The 16,731-nt window shown below is 43.2% G+C and overlaps 1 protein-coding gene across 5 annotated transcripts in view; it reads right to left on the bottom strand.

Moving 5' to 3' along the window:
- PRKAR2B (protein kinase cAMP-dependent type II regulatory subunit beta) overlaps positions 1–16,731 on the bottom strand; it is a 93,252-nt gene that overhangs the window by 61,677 nt on the left and 14,844 nt on the right. The window contains exons 3-4 of one of the 5 annotated variants that reach the window (XM_086610006.1): positions 13,878–13,901; positions 10,948–10,958 (exon numbers count right to left, since the gene is read on the bottom strand). The exons of 2 other annotated variants lie outside the window; for them this stretch is intronic. In XM_086610006.1, the coding sequence (XP_086466132.1) occupies positions 10,948–10,958; positions 13,878–13,901 (35 nt within the window). Of the gene's footprint in view, positions 1–889; positions 911–1,275; positions 1,308–10,947; positions 10,959–13,877; positions 13,902–16,731 lie in introns of all 5 variants that reach the window. 2 more of the 5 variants (XM_086610004.1, XM_086610003.1) reach the window with 2 other exon arrangements.

Genomic DNA, 16,731 nt, shown 5'->3' with positions numbered 1-16,731 from the left:
GAAACCTCTGGTGAATAAGCTGCCACAAACCCCAAGCATATATATAAATAAACAAGAGAGTAACATAACCAACAGAGTTATTTTTAAACATGAATTCTAATTCCTTCCAACAATTTTTTCTTAATAAAAGACAAGAAATTTAAACACATTTTTTTATTAGAGCAGACATCATATTTTATGCAACTACTGTTTTGCAATACAGGGGGCTGTTTCATTCCTGAAAACTGTTCATTTTGTCACTAGGATTATAGGCTAAATTCATTTCAGGGCACTAGTTATGACTGTCACCATCGGCTGCCTGAGCTGTTACTTTCAGTGTGTCAATTAGCAACAGTTCTCAGCAGATGTGCTCATATAAAACAAAAGTATTTGGACTATGACATATTTCTAACAAGAAAGCATAATTCAAAAGCTTTCCCCAAACTCAGGGAGGGTATTTGGCTTTGGCTGTCAGTTCTGTATGACATTAAAAAAATAACATTTATCACAAAACTAACCTAATTTGGAGACTACTTCTCTTTGAAACAAGTTACTGGGACTGCCAAGGAGGCAAGTCCTTTTCCAGCTACTTCCTGCTACGTACTTCTAAATTCACTCTTTCATTTGCCTGCAGGAAGCTTGATTTATTTTACAGTAAATTTTACAAATTATTTACTGTTAGGAAAAAGAAAATATCAAGAATGTCAGAACCTTCATAAGCAACTATTTTCGAGCTCATGCAAATAATCAGTGTTTGAGCTGCAACCAGGCAAAGCCTTCCTCCCCAAACTGGGATTCTGTGAAGGTCATCCAAATGTGTTACTGGGAGATTTGAAGCAGCACTCTCAGTTCTTTGTGGGTGAACTACTCTCTATTTCTCTTGGAGCAAATCACAATATACTTTCATTGCCCTGAAAGATGGAAGCGTTAGCTTACAAGAAGGTCTCAGGGAATCATCAGCCCTACAAAATTTTAGCTGGTATTTTCACTACAAAGCGGATACGTGGTCAACCAGGTTGCTGGCAAGATAAGCATAGTAAGGTGGGCAGAAGAAAGCCTAAGAAGCATTTTGCTGGAGCCGTAAAAAAAATATTAAATTATCTTTCAAACATGTTGAGAGGTGAAATTCTTGGCTCAGAAACAAATGGACAAATTGATGGCAGAAATATTCAATGAGGGATATGAAATGCTCCTCCTGGAGCCACAGAGCATCAGAAACAGCAGAGCTATTTCCAGGGAAGAAGCACTACTTGCTCTGCCTGTGCTTATCATCTTCCCTGGATATCTTTTTTCAGCCATCATACTTCCTGACTTCTGGCCTAGGCTGACTCGTAGGTTTGGACTGAGGTGACTGTCCTGCTTCACAAGGCTCAAGTGAAAGCGGCACCCAGAGAGTATCACGCCAAGAGACAGTCTCAGTATCCAGGTTTATCTACGAGGACAGCTTTGAAATCCTGCTCACAAGCCACAGAGATACTGCTCTTACATCTATGGGTTCCCACCCTGAGCTATGTGCAGGCACAAGAAGCAGTGCTCAGGTATTGTGCTTCCCACCCTGCTGCTGCAGCCGCTCCCCAACACCCCTGCTCGCCCCTCTCCTCCCAGCCACATTTACAAGTGGCTTCTCAGTCCTTCTGAGGACTTTCTCAGCAGCTGGCTGTTGGGCTCCGTGGGCTGCCCGAGGACTGCTCCCTACCATGAGAAACCCAGGCAGCCTACATGTGTGAGCACTACGTAAGAGATAATTCCACTAAGATGTTACCTGCTGGTAACTGAAATTCAGGTTTACAAATTGTTGCTCAGATGATTGTACAAAAGTACAGTTTTTAGAGTATTTTGGCAATACAGATCAAGTAAATAAACAGAAATAATTGATAAATGATCAAAAGAGGCTGAAATGGTTTAATGTGCCTATTCACCTAGAACATAAGCTGTAAAAACAATGTCAAACTACGAGGCACACACTAGAAATATTTCCACCGCTCAACAACTGTCTAACCATTGCTTTTTTCCCCACTGTATTTTACCACTCATACAACTTTCTATGAGCATTAAGCAGTCAACACAACAGCCCTGCGAAACAGATCTTAAAAGCAGCATAATTTTTTATAAGTAAAGGAGGAAATGGGGTCTATGGAGTTGTTAGCAGAGCACCAAGACTGAGAAGGTAACACTAAGAAAGGATCCCTAGCTGGGCATCCTCTACACTGTTAACTTGCTCTGATAGCTTGAGCTGTCTCTTTTTGCAGACTCCCAATTTAAGTGCTCAAAGTCAAGTTTGCTTCAGAAACTGTCAGAGATTCTTGTGCCATTAATGTCACCTGGAATAAGAAGCTAAACACTTTGCAGGCAGTAGACATGCAGCCTTCCTAAGAAGTCAAGTACAGTCAGCCTGGGATTTAACAAGAGGTTCTGCCTATCCAGGGCTGCTAAGGACGTGCTCAAGCAGTCTCTGACAACCAGATGTGTAAGCTGTGCCTTCTGCAGGTCTGCAAATCAAGGCAAACACACAACCCTTGGCCGTGCTGCAGGGTGCATGGGACCTCACGTGTGCCCAAGGCAGGGTGAGCACACCCGGCTCCCTGCAGCCACTCCAGCGGACAGAGGCCATTGGGAGACTGCTCAGGACACATTTATGGCAACTCAAAGCAATGCTCTTTCAGAGCCAAATACACAAAGCCAAAACGCCTGCTCTGAGTGACGAGGGCTGGTGGGAGATTAGTGATTATCTTCAGTATTAGTAAAAATTAGAACACTTTCCACAAGTCCCACTTTCAATTAGTCACTGTAATTTCTTCAGAGGCCAAAGGGCTAAACTCATTTAAAAAAATAAACAAACAAACAATAAAATTACATGTCTAAAGCCCTGAAATTTGGAAGTCCATAGCCCAAAAAAAACAGCTCTGTTTACAGAGCAGGAACACTGCTAACACATCTTAAAGGGTAGGCACAAACAGAAATATCTCCACCGTAGAGTGTCATCCTTGCATGGCAGATGCAAATACCCCAAGTGAGATTATGAAACAAAAGTCATAGCCAAATCATACATTTTTTTCTACCCTATTGAGGGCAAAGCAGTGTTAAAACACTTAGGGATCTCACTGAGGTCAATAGGTTAAACATAGCCCAAATTTCAACATGTGACTGAGAACCTGCTTTCAACACCACCTTATTTGGTACAGTTTAACTCTAGTGATTTCAGAAGATTTATTCCTGGTTTATGCATATTCTCCTCACATATCTCAAACTCCCAGGCCAAGTTTCAACTGATGAGCATCACGGGCACTACAGGTTCCACCATTCCAGTTCCAAGCTCAGGTATTTCTCAGACAGAGGTCCAGCAACTTTCAGAAATACGTGGAACCATGCCTATTGTAATCACATTCCTACATTATGCAAATTAACATTTGCTTGTCTTCTTTCATAAACAGATTATTAATTAGAATTAACTAATCAGAACAAGAGAAAAATCAAATCCAAATGAATGCCTCTAAAATACATGCTTTAGTCAGACTTATGTTTTTAATGTCTCAAATGGATGAAATACAGTTAACTCCCCATTACCCAGTACAATGCTATATTATGACACCATGGATAACAATAACAGTAAGAATTTGGAGCCCCTCTAGTTTTCCTCCATCACAGGAAACTGTCACTTTAGTTCAGGATTATTCCAGGTAGAATGATTATTTCAGAGCACTCCTAGGTTGAGACAGACATAAGATAACACAATCATGTTAATGTACCTTCACAATAATAAGACCTCACAAAATCTCAAGGAAGGTAGGACAAGCACCACTACTGCTACCACCTCATGGGCTCTCACCCATGGGAGTTATCCACAGCCAGTCTCAGCACGGGCATGCCTGCCTCTTCCAACACTGCTGTAGGCTCAACACAGCTGGTGCTGAGCCTAAGCTAACAAAACACTCTTCCCAAAACTAACTCCAGCCCAAATACCTCTGTATGCCGAGTTCTGCAGGCACATCATGGGGCAACTCAGGCGCAGCTGTAGGGCAGCACTGGGGCTGGCTCTAAAAGCAGTTCAGCTGTGTGTGTGCAGCACAGGTAGCAGTGGCACAGGTCATCCACAACCACAATGGCATAGACTATACAAAACAGATAATTTACCAGGGGAAAATTAACAGCTGATTGTATTTACAGCCGGTATCATACCCAAGGTCAAGGTACATGGTCTTTTCTTGCTTAGAATCTCTAAATGTTTGATAGTACTAGAATAGAGATTTAGGAAGATGATAAAAATCAAGCTGTTAAAGTTATATGAGATGACATAAATTATGTAAAACTGTACAATATAGATCTCCGTATTCTTTAAGAAATTTGTTACAGTTGGAATAACTTCAGAAACAGTTTGCTTTACTCCAAAGAGCAATTCTTCCTTCTAGTTATCACACTTTGGTTGGTACATTCACTGACAGTTCGAAGAAATTACTTTGACAAAGGAGGGAGTTGTCAGGTCTATGGAGAATGGTTTTTGTCTTTTCCCTGTGAAAGACCATGACGACTGTGAGGAATGAGGAGAGGGGACGAGCCCAGGGAATACGCAAGTATTATTCGGAAGACAAACAAACAGCCCTTGCAATGCAGTAGTTAGCTTTCTAAATAAGGGTGCAGAGCTTTCTAAATAAGTGTGTTTCAATTTCTGGAAATTTAACAGCAACATTTTAATGATTAAACACATAAGATATATTTTATTATTTCCCCTCACCAAATAAGTCCATTTCAAAAGATGATTTTTTTATTAAAAGCAAAATTCAAGAACAGCACATACACTGGGCCATCACACAAGAAGAAAGAGTAAATCATGGCCTCACAGGTGCACGCTGTAATACTCAGCCAAAGAACCTGAATGGTGAGACAGCAACACTGCCGCCAAATTTCCCAATAAACAAACCTTAACATCTCAGGAGAATCTGAAGGCCACCCCAAATCACTCATTTTCCTTGGGAGTAAAACCTCCTCCAAGGGTAGGATCTGCATGCAGAGGGATCTGGCTCCATCCAAAGAAGGGTGCATGGCTGGAAGGCATTGCAAGTACATGCTCTTAGGAAGAGCGTGCTCCCTAAGGAGTCATGGCTGCTACGTACCCAACGAGGCAGAACACACAGATACACACGCATTCATACACACAGGCAGAAGGCAGGCAGTGAGACGTGAAGTAAACGCATGCTTCAGGGAGTCCCGCAGACAGAGACTAAGAAGCCCAAGAAGAGGAGGAAACGATGCTACAGTGGTAGTATTTACATGCTACTGGGAGAAAAAGTGAGAGAGAATAATTTGGCTGTTGCAAGAAAAAATAGATGTTGGTGAGAGGAAACAGCTACATCAGATGGGATGTCCTAAAATGATTTTTATTTTTTTAATAAAGGAAGTCCAAGGAGAACGTAGGCCCCCTCCGGAAGGATACTGGTGCTCTGGTCACCCGGGACATAGAGAAGGCTGAGGTACTCAATGAATTTTTTGCCTCAGTCTTCACTGATAAAGCCTCTTGTCTTACCACCCAAGCTGTGGAAAGAACTAGCAGGGACTGTAAGGATGAACCACCGCCCACTGTACTTGAAGAGCAGGTTCGGGAACATCTGAGGAACTTGAAGGTGCACAAGTCCATGGGACCTGATGAGATCCATCCGCGGGTCCTGAAGGAACTGGCGGATGAAGTTGCCAAGCCACTGGCCATTGTATTTGAGAAGTCGTGGCGGTCTGGCGAGGTCCCCGATGACTGGAAGAGAGGGAACATAACCCCCATTTTTAAAAAGGGGAACAAGGAGGACCCGGGCAACTACAGGCCGGTCAGCCTCACCTCTGTGCCTGGCAAGGTCATGGAGCAGATTCTCCTGGGAACCATGCTAAGGCACATGGAGAGCAAGGAGGTGGTGGGTGACAGCCAACATGGCTTCACCAAAGGCGGATCGTGCCTGACCAACTTGGTGGCCTTTTATGATGGGGTGACAACATCGGTGGACAAGGGTCGACCAACGGATGTCATCTACCTGGACTTGTGCAAAGCTTTTGACACTGTCCCGCACGACATTCTTCTCTCTAAACTAGAGAGGCATGGGTTTGATGGATGGACCACTCGGTGGATAAGGAATTGGCTCAATGGCCGCACTCAGAGAGTAGTGGTCAACGGCTCGATGTCCATGTGGAGACCGGTCACGAGTGGCGTCCCTCAGGGGTCCGTGTTGGGCCCGGCCCTCTTCAACATCTTTGTCGGTGACGTGGACAGTGGCATGGAGTGCACCCTCAGCAAGTTCGCCGATGACACCAAGCTGTGTGGTGCCGTTGACACGCTGGAAGGGAGGGATGCCATCCAGAGGGACCTCGACAGGCTGGAGAGGTGGGCCCGTACCAACCTCATGAAGTTTAACCAGGCCAAGTGCAAGGTCCGACATCTGGGTCATGGCAATCCCAGGCACAATTACAGACTGGGTGGAGAATGGATCGTGAGCAGCCCTGAGGAGAAGGACTTGGGAGTACTGGTGGACGAGAAGCTCAATATGAGCCGGCAATGTGCTCTTGCGGCCCAGAAGGCCAACCGCGTCCTGGGCTGCATCAAGAGGAGCGTGGCCAGCAGGTCGAGGGAGGTGATTCTCCCCCTCTACTCTGCCCTCGTGAGACCTCACTTAGAGTATTGCGTCCAGTTCTGGAGTCCCCAACATAAGAAGGACATGGACCAGTTGGAGAGGGTCCAGAGGAGGGCCACGAAGATGATAAGAGGGCTGGAGCACCTTTCCTATGAGGACAGGCTGAAAGAGTTGGGGCTGTTCAGCCTGGAGAAGAGGAGGCTCCGGGGTGACCTTATAGCGGTCTTCCAGTACCTCAAGGGGGCCTACAAGAAAGATGGGGAGAGGCTGTTCAGGAGGGCCAGTTGTGATAGGACAAGGGGTAATGGTTTTAAAATAGAGGGAGGTAGATTCAGGTTGGATATTAGGAAAAAATTTTTTACCATGAGAGTTGTAGAACACTGGAACAGGTTGCCCAGAGAGGTGGTGGATGCTCCATCCCTGGAGACGTTCAAGGCCCGGTTGGATGAGGCCCTGAGCAACCTGATCTAGTTGGAGATATCCCTGTTCGTTGCAGGGGGGTTGGACTAGATGACCTTTGAAGGTCCCTTCCAGCCCTAACGATTCTATGATTCTATGATTATATGTAAAGATTTTAAAACCATTTGTACCACAACAAATACATACATAAGTATTCCTGTCTCTGAAGACATCAACGCATCTGTAAAAGAATACACAGAAGCCAGAAGATCCTGTTATCCCCATTTTTATTACATGCAACAAACTAAACTGAATTTACAAAAGGCTGTAGTCCTAAATGCTGTTGGTCAAAACCAAATTTTGAGATTTTTATTGGCTCTACAGCTTACTTCTTTTCATTTTTCAGTCTGGAAAATGAGTTCCATTTCACTGTAGGATAGTTTCTCAAGAAAGCTGGGAAAACCTTATAGTCACGATAATTTGAAAACTACACTGGATAATTGTCTTGTGCTCCTTGCGATTTAGCTCTGGAGCTCATATTTCCAGAATTACGTGCTAGTAGACTAGGATTGCCCCTTTCCAAACCCAACACCACGCACTTCCAAAGGCTGCACAGGATTCTGTGGTCTCCTAGGCTAACCTTCAAAGGAAGCTGAGATGAAGAATCCCAGCAACTTATTCTTACAAATACATGAACTATCCATAAAAAATAAAGGCTGCCAGAAACAGCATGGAAGAAAACTGTTGTTCCTTGCGTATTTCATTCCAGATACTAACATGTATCTCCCAGGTGATACACAAGAGTCGCTACTTCAAACCAAAATCAAACAGCAAACTCTCCTACCTCACCTCTCTCTGACAACTACAAGGTAACAAGCCACAAGTATTACTTCAAAACCCAAAACCTCCATAGAATTTTTGGCAAATTAATTCATTGATTATCAAGATGTCACCACACAAGAACATGAATTAAATATGTGGATAAACATCTCAGGTTTTGCTTTGCTGAAGATGAAATCTCTGTGTATCCATTTAAACACATCACTATAGTATCAGGAAAACAGCAACATTATTAAATGTTTTGAGGGACTCCATTTATAAACAGAGAATCTAATATATTATTTCAAGATTTTTACGTTATTTCCAGGTTATAATCAGTGTCGCTGTTAAATATATTGTTTTTAAAATGCTACTGTGGAGCACTACATTTTCATGGTCATGTTTTGACGCATACATACAGTCAGTCGTTACGCTGCAAGTTGGCTGGTTATTCAACCTGTCATAACACAAACCTCAAAAAGAGGCAAGGAAATCTTTCCCACTTAATCAGTTAAGAGATTTCAGCTCTTATGAACAACTGCTGCTGTATGTAATTACTAACACTGAAAATATAACGATGAAACGCCTGTCTGGTGTGTTAGACCAATGACCCAACGCAGTGAAACCGGCTGTGACAGCTCATTAATGGGAATGAAATGCTGCTCTTGGAGAGCATGTTTACTTTCCTCATCCAAGCAGCTTGTTTGAGATTTGGGCTTTTTTATATTTTTAAATCTATCACTTCTTTCAGATTATTGTCCCATATTAGAACATAAAAATATTACGTGAAGCCATTCCTGTATTGAGTTTTTCTTTCTTAAATGTGCATTCTGTTACACAGTGCTGCATGCTACATATAACACGTTTCCCCTCAGAAATTCATCCTTGTTATTGCTTCTGACCAGTACGCTTAGTCATTATCTCATTAGAAGTAATCAGTCATCTCGATGAGAGGAAAAAAAAAAAACAAAACAACCAACACCCACAAAACAAACAAACAAAAACCCTTATTCACATCAGCATTTCTAATCCTCAGTTATACCACAGGCTGCAACAAGTTAATTTGTGCTAGAATTTGTCTACGCACAAGCTGAAGACGTGTACCTGTGCAGAAGTGCTGGCTCAGAGCACTTGCTGCCCTCAATCCCAGGTTACTCAGTATGTATAATGAAAACTAATAGTATGTATATGAGACGATTTCTACCCACCAGAGACAATATATTACGAAAGCAAAAAGAGAATATGAAATCGAGCCTAAAAATACTAATGGAAGAAATGTGTGAGGGAGGTCAGCCTTCCTGGGATGTGCCCTGGGCTATGAAGACCCAGGTGTTCCCACTGAGTCAAAACCCAAGACCTGGAGCACCGCTTTAGCTTGGTCACTACCTACAGACCTTGTTTTTCTGTCACCCTCTGTTTTGTACAAAATACCAAACTGCCTATTTCTGCCTAGCAAAGTAGGCTGCGTTTTTAGTTCATTTTTTTAACACCATCACTATACCCCAGCACCACTTGCAGCAACATCTCTCTTTGCTGTCATGGGTTAGGCCCAGTCGGCAACTAAGCACCACACGGCCGCTCGCTCACTTCTTCCCCCTGGTGAGATGGAGAGGAGAAAATATAACAAAATGGGTTATAACGGGTCAAGACAAGGACAGGGAGGGATCACTCACCAATCACAGTCATGCTGCAAAACAGACTCAACTTGGGGAAAAAATCAATTTAATTTCTTACCAAACAAACCAGTGTAGGATAATAAGAAATAAAAACAAATCTTAAAAACACCTTCCTCCACCTCTCCCTTCTTCCCAGGCTCAACTTGGCTCTCAGTTTCTCTACCTCCTCCCTCTCAGCAGCACAGGGGGACAGAGAATGGGGGTTGCAGTCAGTTCATCCCATGTTGTTTCTGATGCTCCTTCTTCCTCACACTCTTCCCCTGCTCCAGTGTGGGGTCCCTCCCATGGGAGACAGTGCTCACCAAACTACTTCTACACGAGTCCCTCCCACTGCAGCTCTTCATGAACTGCTCCAGCGTGGGTCCTTCCCAGGGGCTGCAGTCCTTCAGGAACAGACGGCTCCAGCACAGGCTTCCCCCAGAGTCACGGTTTCTTTGGGCACAGCCACCTGCTCCAGTAGGGACTGCTACACCGTTAACCCCCATGGGCTGCAGGGGGGCCGCCTGCTCCCTCACCACGGGCTGCAGGGGAATCTTCGCTCCGGCACACCTCCTCCCGCTCCATCTTCACTGACCGTGGTGTCTGCAGAGTTGCTTCTGTCACATCCCACTCCTCTCTCTCCACTGCAGGTTCCACAGCAAGTTTTTTTTGGCTGTTTTTTTTCCCCCCTTATTAAATATGTTCATCACAGAGGCACTGATGGGCTCAGCCGTGGCGAGAGGAGGGTCCAACTTGGAGCCGGGGAAGCTCCTAGCATCTTCTCACAGGAGCCACCCTTGTAGCCCCTCCCCTCCTACCAAAACCCCCACACACAAACCCGACACATGATCACTACACCCCAACACCACTTGTGGTAACACCCCTGTTTGCTAAGCAATTTCTTACCACCTCCTAGGAATGTTCTGTTACAGCTGTAGCACAGTTTAGCATTGCTTACTAAACCCCATCTGATACAAAGTGTCAGTAATGCTTTTATCTTCTTACCATCTGTAAAGGCTTCTTTCACTTGAAATTTCATTAGCTATTTTAAGAATATTATGGTTATTTGCTTTCTAACACTGCAGCGTAGGCGTTTAGATCCAATTTCATGTTCTTTTCTGCTTTCTAATTTTGCTGCCTGAAGCATATTTACTAATGTATGCATGTTCCCAGTCAGAATGAGAAAAAAATGGTCATTCTGCCAAAGCTCTACCAGCAATGGCCAAATAAGTTGGGTAGTGCTGCTCATCTGTAAAACTACCAAATTGACCTTTTGTATGTCATCAGGGTTCAGGATCACCATCTCATGAGATGAAGAATAATCTGCACCTGTTCTTGAATCAATATTTCTGTCAAACTGCAGACTAGACTGCCCAAGATTTTACAAGGGTGACCTGTTCTCCTGAATTCCTGATAGCCAACAGCTTCCCTTAACTATTATGCAATTGAGCTCTAGGTTCTTTTTTTTTTTTAACAAAATTTTGGCCTACGTTTTTTGTCTCTTGACAGTACCTGCCAGTTATATTTATTACAAAGGAACAACGTTGCAATCTGGCTGATGGTAGTGGGTTGGAGAAGATGTCATGGCTGTCTGTATTCTTCTCCAAAGGAGTACACCTTTGTGTAGAGTTTATAATTATCTCATCTATTTTATACGGTTTAACAACTGTGAACATAACTGCTTTCTCCCATACACATTCATACTACCCATGTTTAATCCAAAGCCTCAAACCTTTTAAGACTCAGGCTTTCCTACTATTATTCATGTTTTTGTCACTTTGCCATTAGGTTATGACAACAGATCCTACAGGGGCAAACACCGTTAAAACTTTCCGACGTTAAGATTTTAATAAAGTCTCTGCCTGATTCCTAGAACTACCTTGGCAGAAACCTGTGCTACAAAGTATTTCGATGAAGAAGTACATGAATATGTACGATCCGCAATCTGCATCGCCTGCTTGTTCACTTCCTGGTGAAAATTGAGGTTTTGGACTTGGTGTGTATTTTAAAGTTTGCATATTTTAAAAACATCACGTACTTAAAGGGAGTCTCTTGCATTCATGATAATTCATTCTCAGCTGGTCAGAACTAAAATAGACAATTTTGTTAGCTTTCAGATCATGAGGCAAAGCATATTTTCCCACTTGGTTTTAGAGAAAGGCTGAGAAATGTACCTCATCAGAGAACATGGCGACTCCAAAAGAGAAAAAAGGCAGCCCATACTCTAAGTGTTATTGCTTGAATATAGTGAGAGGAATGGCATTGAGGCTGTTTCAGAAAATAAAAATAATAATAAAAACGCCTTAAAATATATATAAGCATCTAAATAGAAAAATCATGACCAAAACCAGAAGCACTTGAGTGTTATTCTGCCCTCACTCCTATCACATAAAAGAAGTTTGCTGATGGTGATGATGGCAGGATGGTGCTTCCTGATGCCGGCATGCTGACTGATGAGACATCTAACACAGTCTGCAGGCAAAGCATATCACCTGTTTCCTCCTCAGACATCTCACTGTAACATCCTACAAGTAACGTACTTCCTACCACTAGATAAACTGTCGTTGTCTGGCAGCAAACAAAACCAGCTAGTGAAACAATAACAAAAAGAAAAAGTCTCGGGACACACATCTGCTGGAGTCACTTCACTTGGTGGCTGACACGGTTCCCAACTTCAGGTTCCACAGGTCAGAGTGTAGTTTCTGAGAATGGGTTTGTGACATTTTTGTGGTTTGTTTTTCTGTTTCCAGGAAATCCTTGTACTCTCAGGCTGCAGGCCTGGATAACACCAGAAACATAGAAGTCTGGGCTACCACTGTTGAGATTAGAGAGGCTGCACCAAAGCAAGAAAAGAGAAGAGGGGAGAGAGAAAAAATGTTTTACTGTTCACCTTCCATATCTGTGCAATGCTAAGTTACTGCAAGGAGCTGTGAGGGATTACAGTGCAGCTGTAAGCCCAAGCACCCTTCATGATTTGGCCTTTCCAGTTCTCAGGGCAAGTGAATGAAGCGCAGCTGGTACCGGTAGCTGCACTCGCTTCAACATAGGCCTTCACTACCCTTGCAATATCTGCTCTTATTTACTCCTGCAAACACACAGGACAGCATGCAAATGTGACTCCAGGGAGAACGTGGGATGCAGATTCACCTTTGGTAATACAAGCCTTTACCTCCCTTTCAGACAGCCAAAACCACTACCCACATCCATGAGAGTACTGGTGACACTATCTGTAGAGACCCCAGGTGGGATTCAGGTTGACCATCATAAATGGTTTTACAAGTCAAGGAAGCGAGTAGAGAAGGCCTCCAAAATATCCCTGGTGACAGCAATACTTAAGTGCAAGGTCCTGCACATGGGTTGTGGCAATTCCTGGTATCAATACACACTGGGGAACGAAGGCATTGAGAGCAGCCCTGCAAAGAAGGACTTGGAGGTACTGGTGGATGAAAAGCTGGACATGAGCTGACAACATGCGCTCGCAGCCCAGAAAGCCAACCATATCCTGGGCTGCATCAAAAGAAGTGTGGCCAGCAGGTTGAGGGAAGTGATTCTCCTCCTCTGCTCTGCTCCAGTGAGACCCCACCTGCAGTACCGCGTTCAGCTCTGGGGCCTCCAACACAAGAAGGACATGGAACTGTTGGAGCAGGTCCAGAGGAGGGCCACGAAGATGATCCAAGGGCTGGAGCACCTCTCCTATGAAGACAGGCTGAGAGAGTTGGGGTTGTTCAGTCTGCAGAAGAGAAGGCTCCAGGGAGACCTTCTAGCAGCCTTTCAATACTTAAAGGAGGCTTACAAGAAAGATGAGGACAGACTTTTTAGCAGGGCATGTTGCAATAGGACAAGGGGTAATGGTTTTAAACTGAAAGAGGGTAGATTTAGACTAGATATAAGGAAGATATTTTCTATGATGAGAGTGGTGAAACACTAGAACGAGTTGCCCAGAATGGAAATATTCAAGGTTGGGTTGGACGGGACTCTGAGCAATGTGATCTAGTTGAAGATGTTCCTGCTCATTGCAGGGGGGTTGGACTAGAAGACCTTTGAAAGTTCCTTCCAACCCAAATCATTCTATGATTCAAAGTGACTCCACAAATCTTCCCAGGCTTAATCTTGAATTAACCACACACTGGCCTGTCTACATGGCACCAGCAATGCAGGTGATACTGAAGACATCATGAAACCTGCCAGATCAACTGAGAGACTGCAGATAATGGCAAAAATCCACCAACAATGAACAAATTATTGTTATCACTATTGATAAAGAACTACACAAAGGAGCACTACACTGACAGATCATCCTGTCAATGATGCCAAAACAGCTGCAGAAACTTATGTAAGCCAAGTCCATTACCTAATGTGTTTCCATTACCCAGAAGAATATCGACTGAGAATCTTACAAATGGCACCACCCAAATTGCACAGCTGACTGTCATTTTCCCCTGAACTGGGCAGCTAAAGAATGGTGGCAATTAAAGATTACCACTTTCCAATTGACCAGGCAGCACTCTTCCTTGTACCCATTGCCTCGTGACAGCTAGCTACTGAAGAAACAACAGGCAAACAGAACATGGACCTCATCTCTCTGATCATCACCATCCTGATCCCGAAATTCTCCCTTGAACAGCTAACTCTCAGTTTTGGAACATGATTCTCCATTGTCAGCTAAAGGAAGCAGCAGATATCAATTTACTTCAGCACTTTCTGTTTTGTGAGTGTGAAACAGGGATTACTGGTAGCATCTGAACAATGCCTGCAAGCAGAGAGATGGTCTAAGTGCAAACACAAAGACCTATCTACTGCCATTTGACGACTTCTTACACCACAGTAGCATTCAATGAGATTATGTAAAACTGTAAATCCCATTATGTCTTATGGTTGCATTACTGGGGATCACATTCAGAAACATCCAGTAATGGCAAGTACTGGATTTTTCAGTGCTACTCTCTTTTGCTCAATAGTTCAGGCAGCATTTGAAAAGTTGCATCTGTTGTAAGTAAACTTCAGCATCACAGTCACTTTCACTCCCATTTTGTTCTGCTCCTGGCTAGCGAAGCTTGAGAACGTCGTCCTTACTTCCTTCTGTAACTATCTGTGAGATTCCTACCAGGGGCCAACTTTCCACAACTCTTGATAACAAAACTCTCCAACAGGCTGATTAGTCATCAGGCAATGAAACAACTCCTGGCATCAAATAATGGTCTTCCACTAGAGAGCTTTTAAAAAAAGAAAAAAAAAAACAACCTACTGCACTCCCACTTTGGATTCCCTAGCAAAATTACATTTGATAATGCCATTGTTACCTGAAATACAGCTGAATACGAATCGTAACAAACTATGTGGTTTTCACCCAAAGATGCCTTCCCTCTACAGCCATCCAAAAAGTCTGACACTTTTTCATGTAATTTACTGTTACCTAACAGGGCAGATAATTTGAGATTTAGGTATTGAACACGGAAGTATAGAGAGACAGAATAAAGGCAGATCTGCAGTCGCAGCTGGAGAGCTGGAGTCTTGCTCTGACTCTCTGCTTTGGGGACATGGCAGAAACTCTTTACTCTGTGTCTGGTGTCCTCCCCTAACCTCCACTGCCTTTCAAGAAATTATACTTCTTTTAGAGCAGGTAAACAGTAAAAGTCAAGACTCTGCGTCAGAAAAGGGAAATCAAAAACTAAAGGATGAGTTTTCTTGACTTGTTACATGTCAGAACAGCAACCCACACCTCCGAAAAGAACGCCCTATTCTCCAGGCCATGGCACATTCCAAGGGCAAGCACTGAAAGCTCTTCTCTTGAAGCCAAGTCAATGTGCAAGCAAGCATGCAAAAAAAAAGCAGATAAGATGCCTGACTCTGACCTAGTGGTCTGGATATTGGAATGTCTGCAAAGAAGACAGACAAGTTTCTTTTTCAACTTACTGGAACATGCATTTTTTACATTATACCTCCAGTAGAAAAAAAATAAAATCCATTTCTGTAAAACACTTGTAAATTTCTGACATTTTTTCCTTGCTTTCTCAACTTTTTTTTTCTAAAACTCTAGACTGCTTCAGAAGGTTTCTGAAATTAAAGGATACTCAACTTCAGAAACTTAGGACAAACAATACTTCTTATGTTCCCAGTATTCACATTAGGGTACTAACAGTGGACACAAAGAGTATTACTGCTACTCTTTCTTTTTGAAATTATTTTGGACAAGAAAAAAATAATTGAATCCTACTTTTTATCCTATTAGTAGATTTTTTTTTATTATTTTTTTCAATTGCAAACAAGGGCAACTTTTTGTTTTTAAAAATATTGACACAAGATAAATTTATTCACTCTTTATAGGCTGGGTCTACACGTGACCTTCATGTTAAGTGTGACCAGAAGAGCATATTGTTTAATGTAGGATTCCATAATGGTTATATGGCAGGAGTCCATATTAATAACCACAAAGCATCTTTTGTATAAACAATTTGGTAAACGACAGCATGCATTAGGAACACCAAGCAATGCAATCTCGTCGGTGCACAGACAAGACAGTTCTGCATTCACTTCCTGTGAGGCTGTGCTTGGGGTGAGCTGCTCCAGTTGAGAAGGACTGGCTGTTGGGGATGCAGCTACTGAAGGCTACCTCCAGCATGTTCCATTCCCCGCAATGGCTGATCCCTTTTGTGGCAGCTGCTGGCTGGGCAAAGAGCATTGCCTTTTCCTGCTTCCTCCTACTCACTCAGGCTCATAAAGAGTTTCCATCCGAACACTGCCCTGTGGCTCTCCCCCCACTCTCCCCTGAATGAGTTCATGTCCATTTGGGAATACACTCTTCTTTTCACTAGGGCACAATAATTCGTTATTATCAACTTTACCAGCACTCTTCTGTGGTAAAATCTGACCGATGGCAAGCTGGCCCAGATCTATGTAAGACAATGGCAAAATTCACTAAAACTTTCCATTTTGGAACTCCTTTTAGAGGCAATCTTTGTAGCCTAAACAGGCCATATAGGTTCCCTCTATTTACAAGAGCTTTGCTGATTATTCAGGTATTCCTGCACATTTCAGTGAAAGACAAATCCATTATTTTCTACGTTTGACCAGAAAAAGCGATGCACCAGACAAAAAAGTCTTAAATTCTAGCATCAGCTGGACCTTGAACTCTTAGACACTAGAGGTTTTTTTAAAGTACAGCAGGCAAACAACACTACATGAGCCCCTCACAACCCTTCATGCACGTATTGCTACAAGGTCCTTGAAAGACAGCGATGGCAGGTATTCCATTTTACCAAGTTACAGCGTGTGCT

This window comes from Tauraco erythrolophus, chromosome 4 (assembly GCF_009769465.1).
Source record: "Tauraco erythrolophus isolate bTauEry1 chromosome 4, bTauEry1.pri, whole genome shotgun sequence".
NCBI classification, from domain to species: Eukaryota; Metazoa; Chordata; class Aves; order Musophagiformes; family Musophagidae; genus Tauraco; species Tauraco erythrolophus.
Note: the sequence above shows the minus strand (reverse complement) of the source record. Positions and strands in the feature narration are given on the sequence as shown.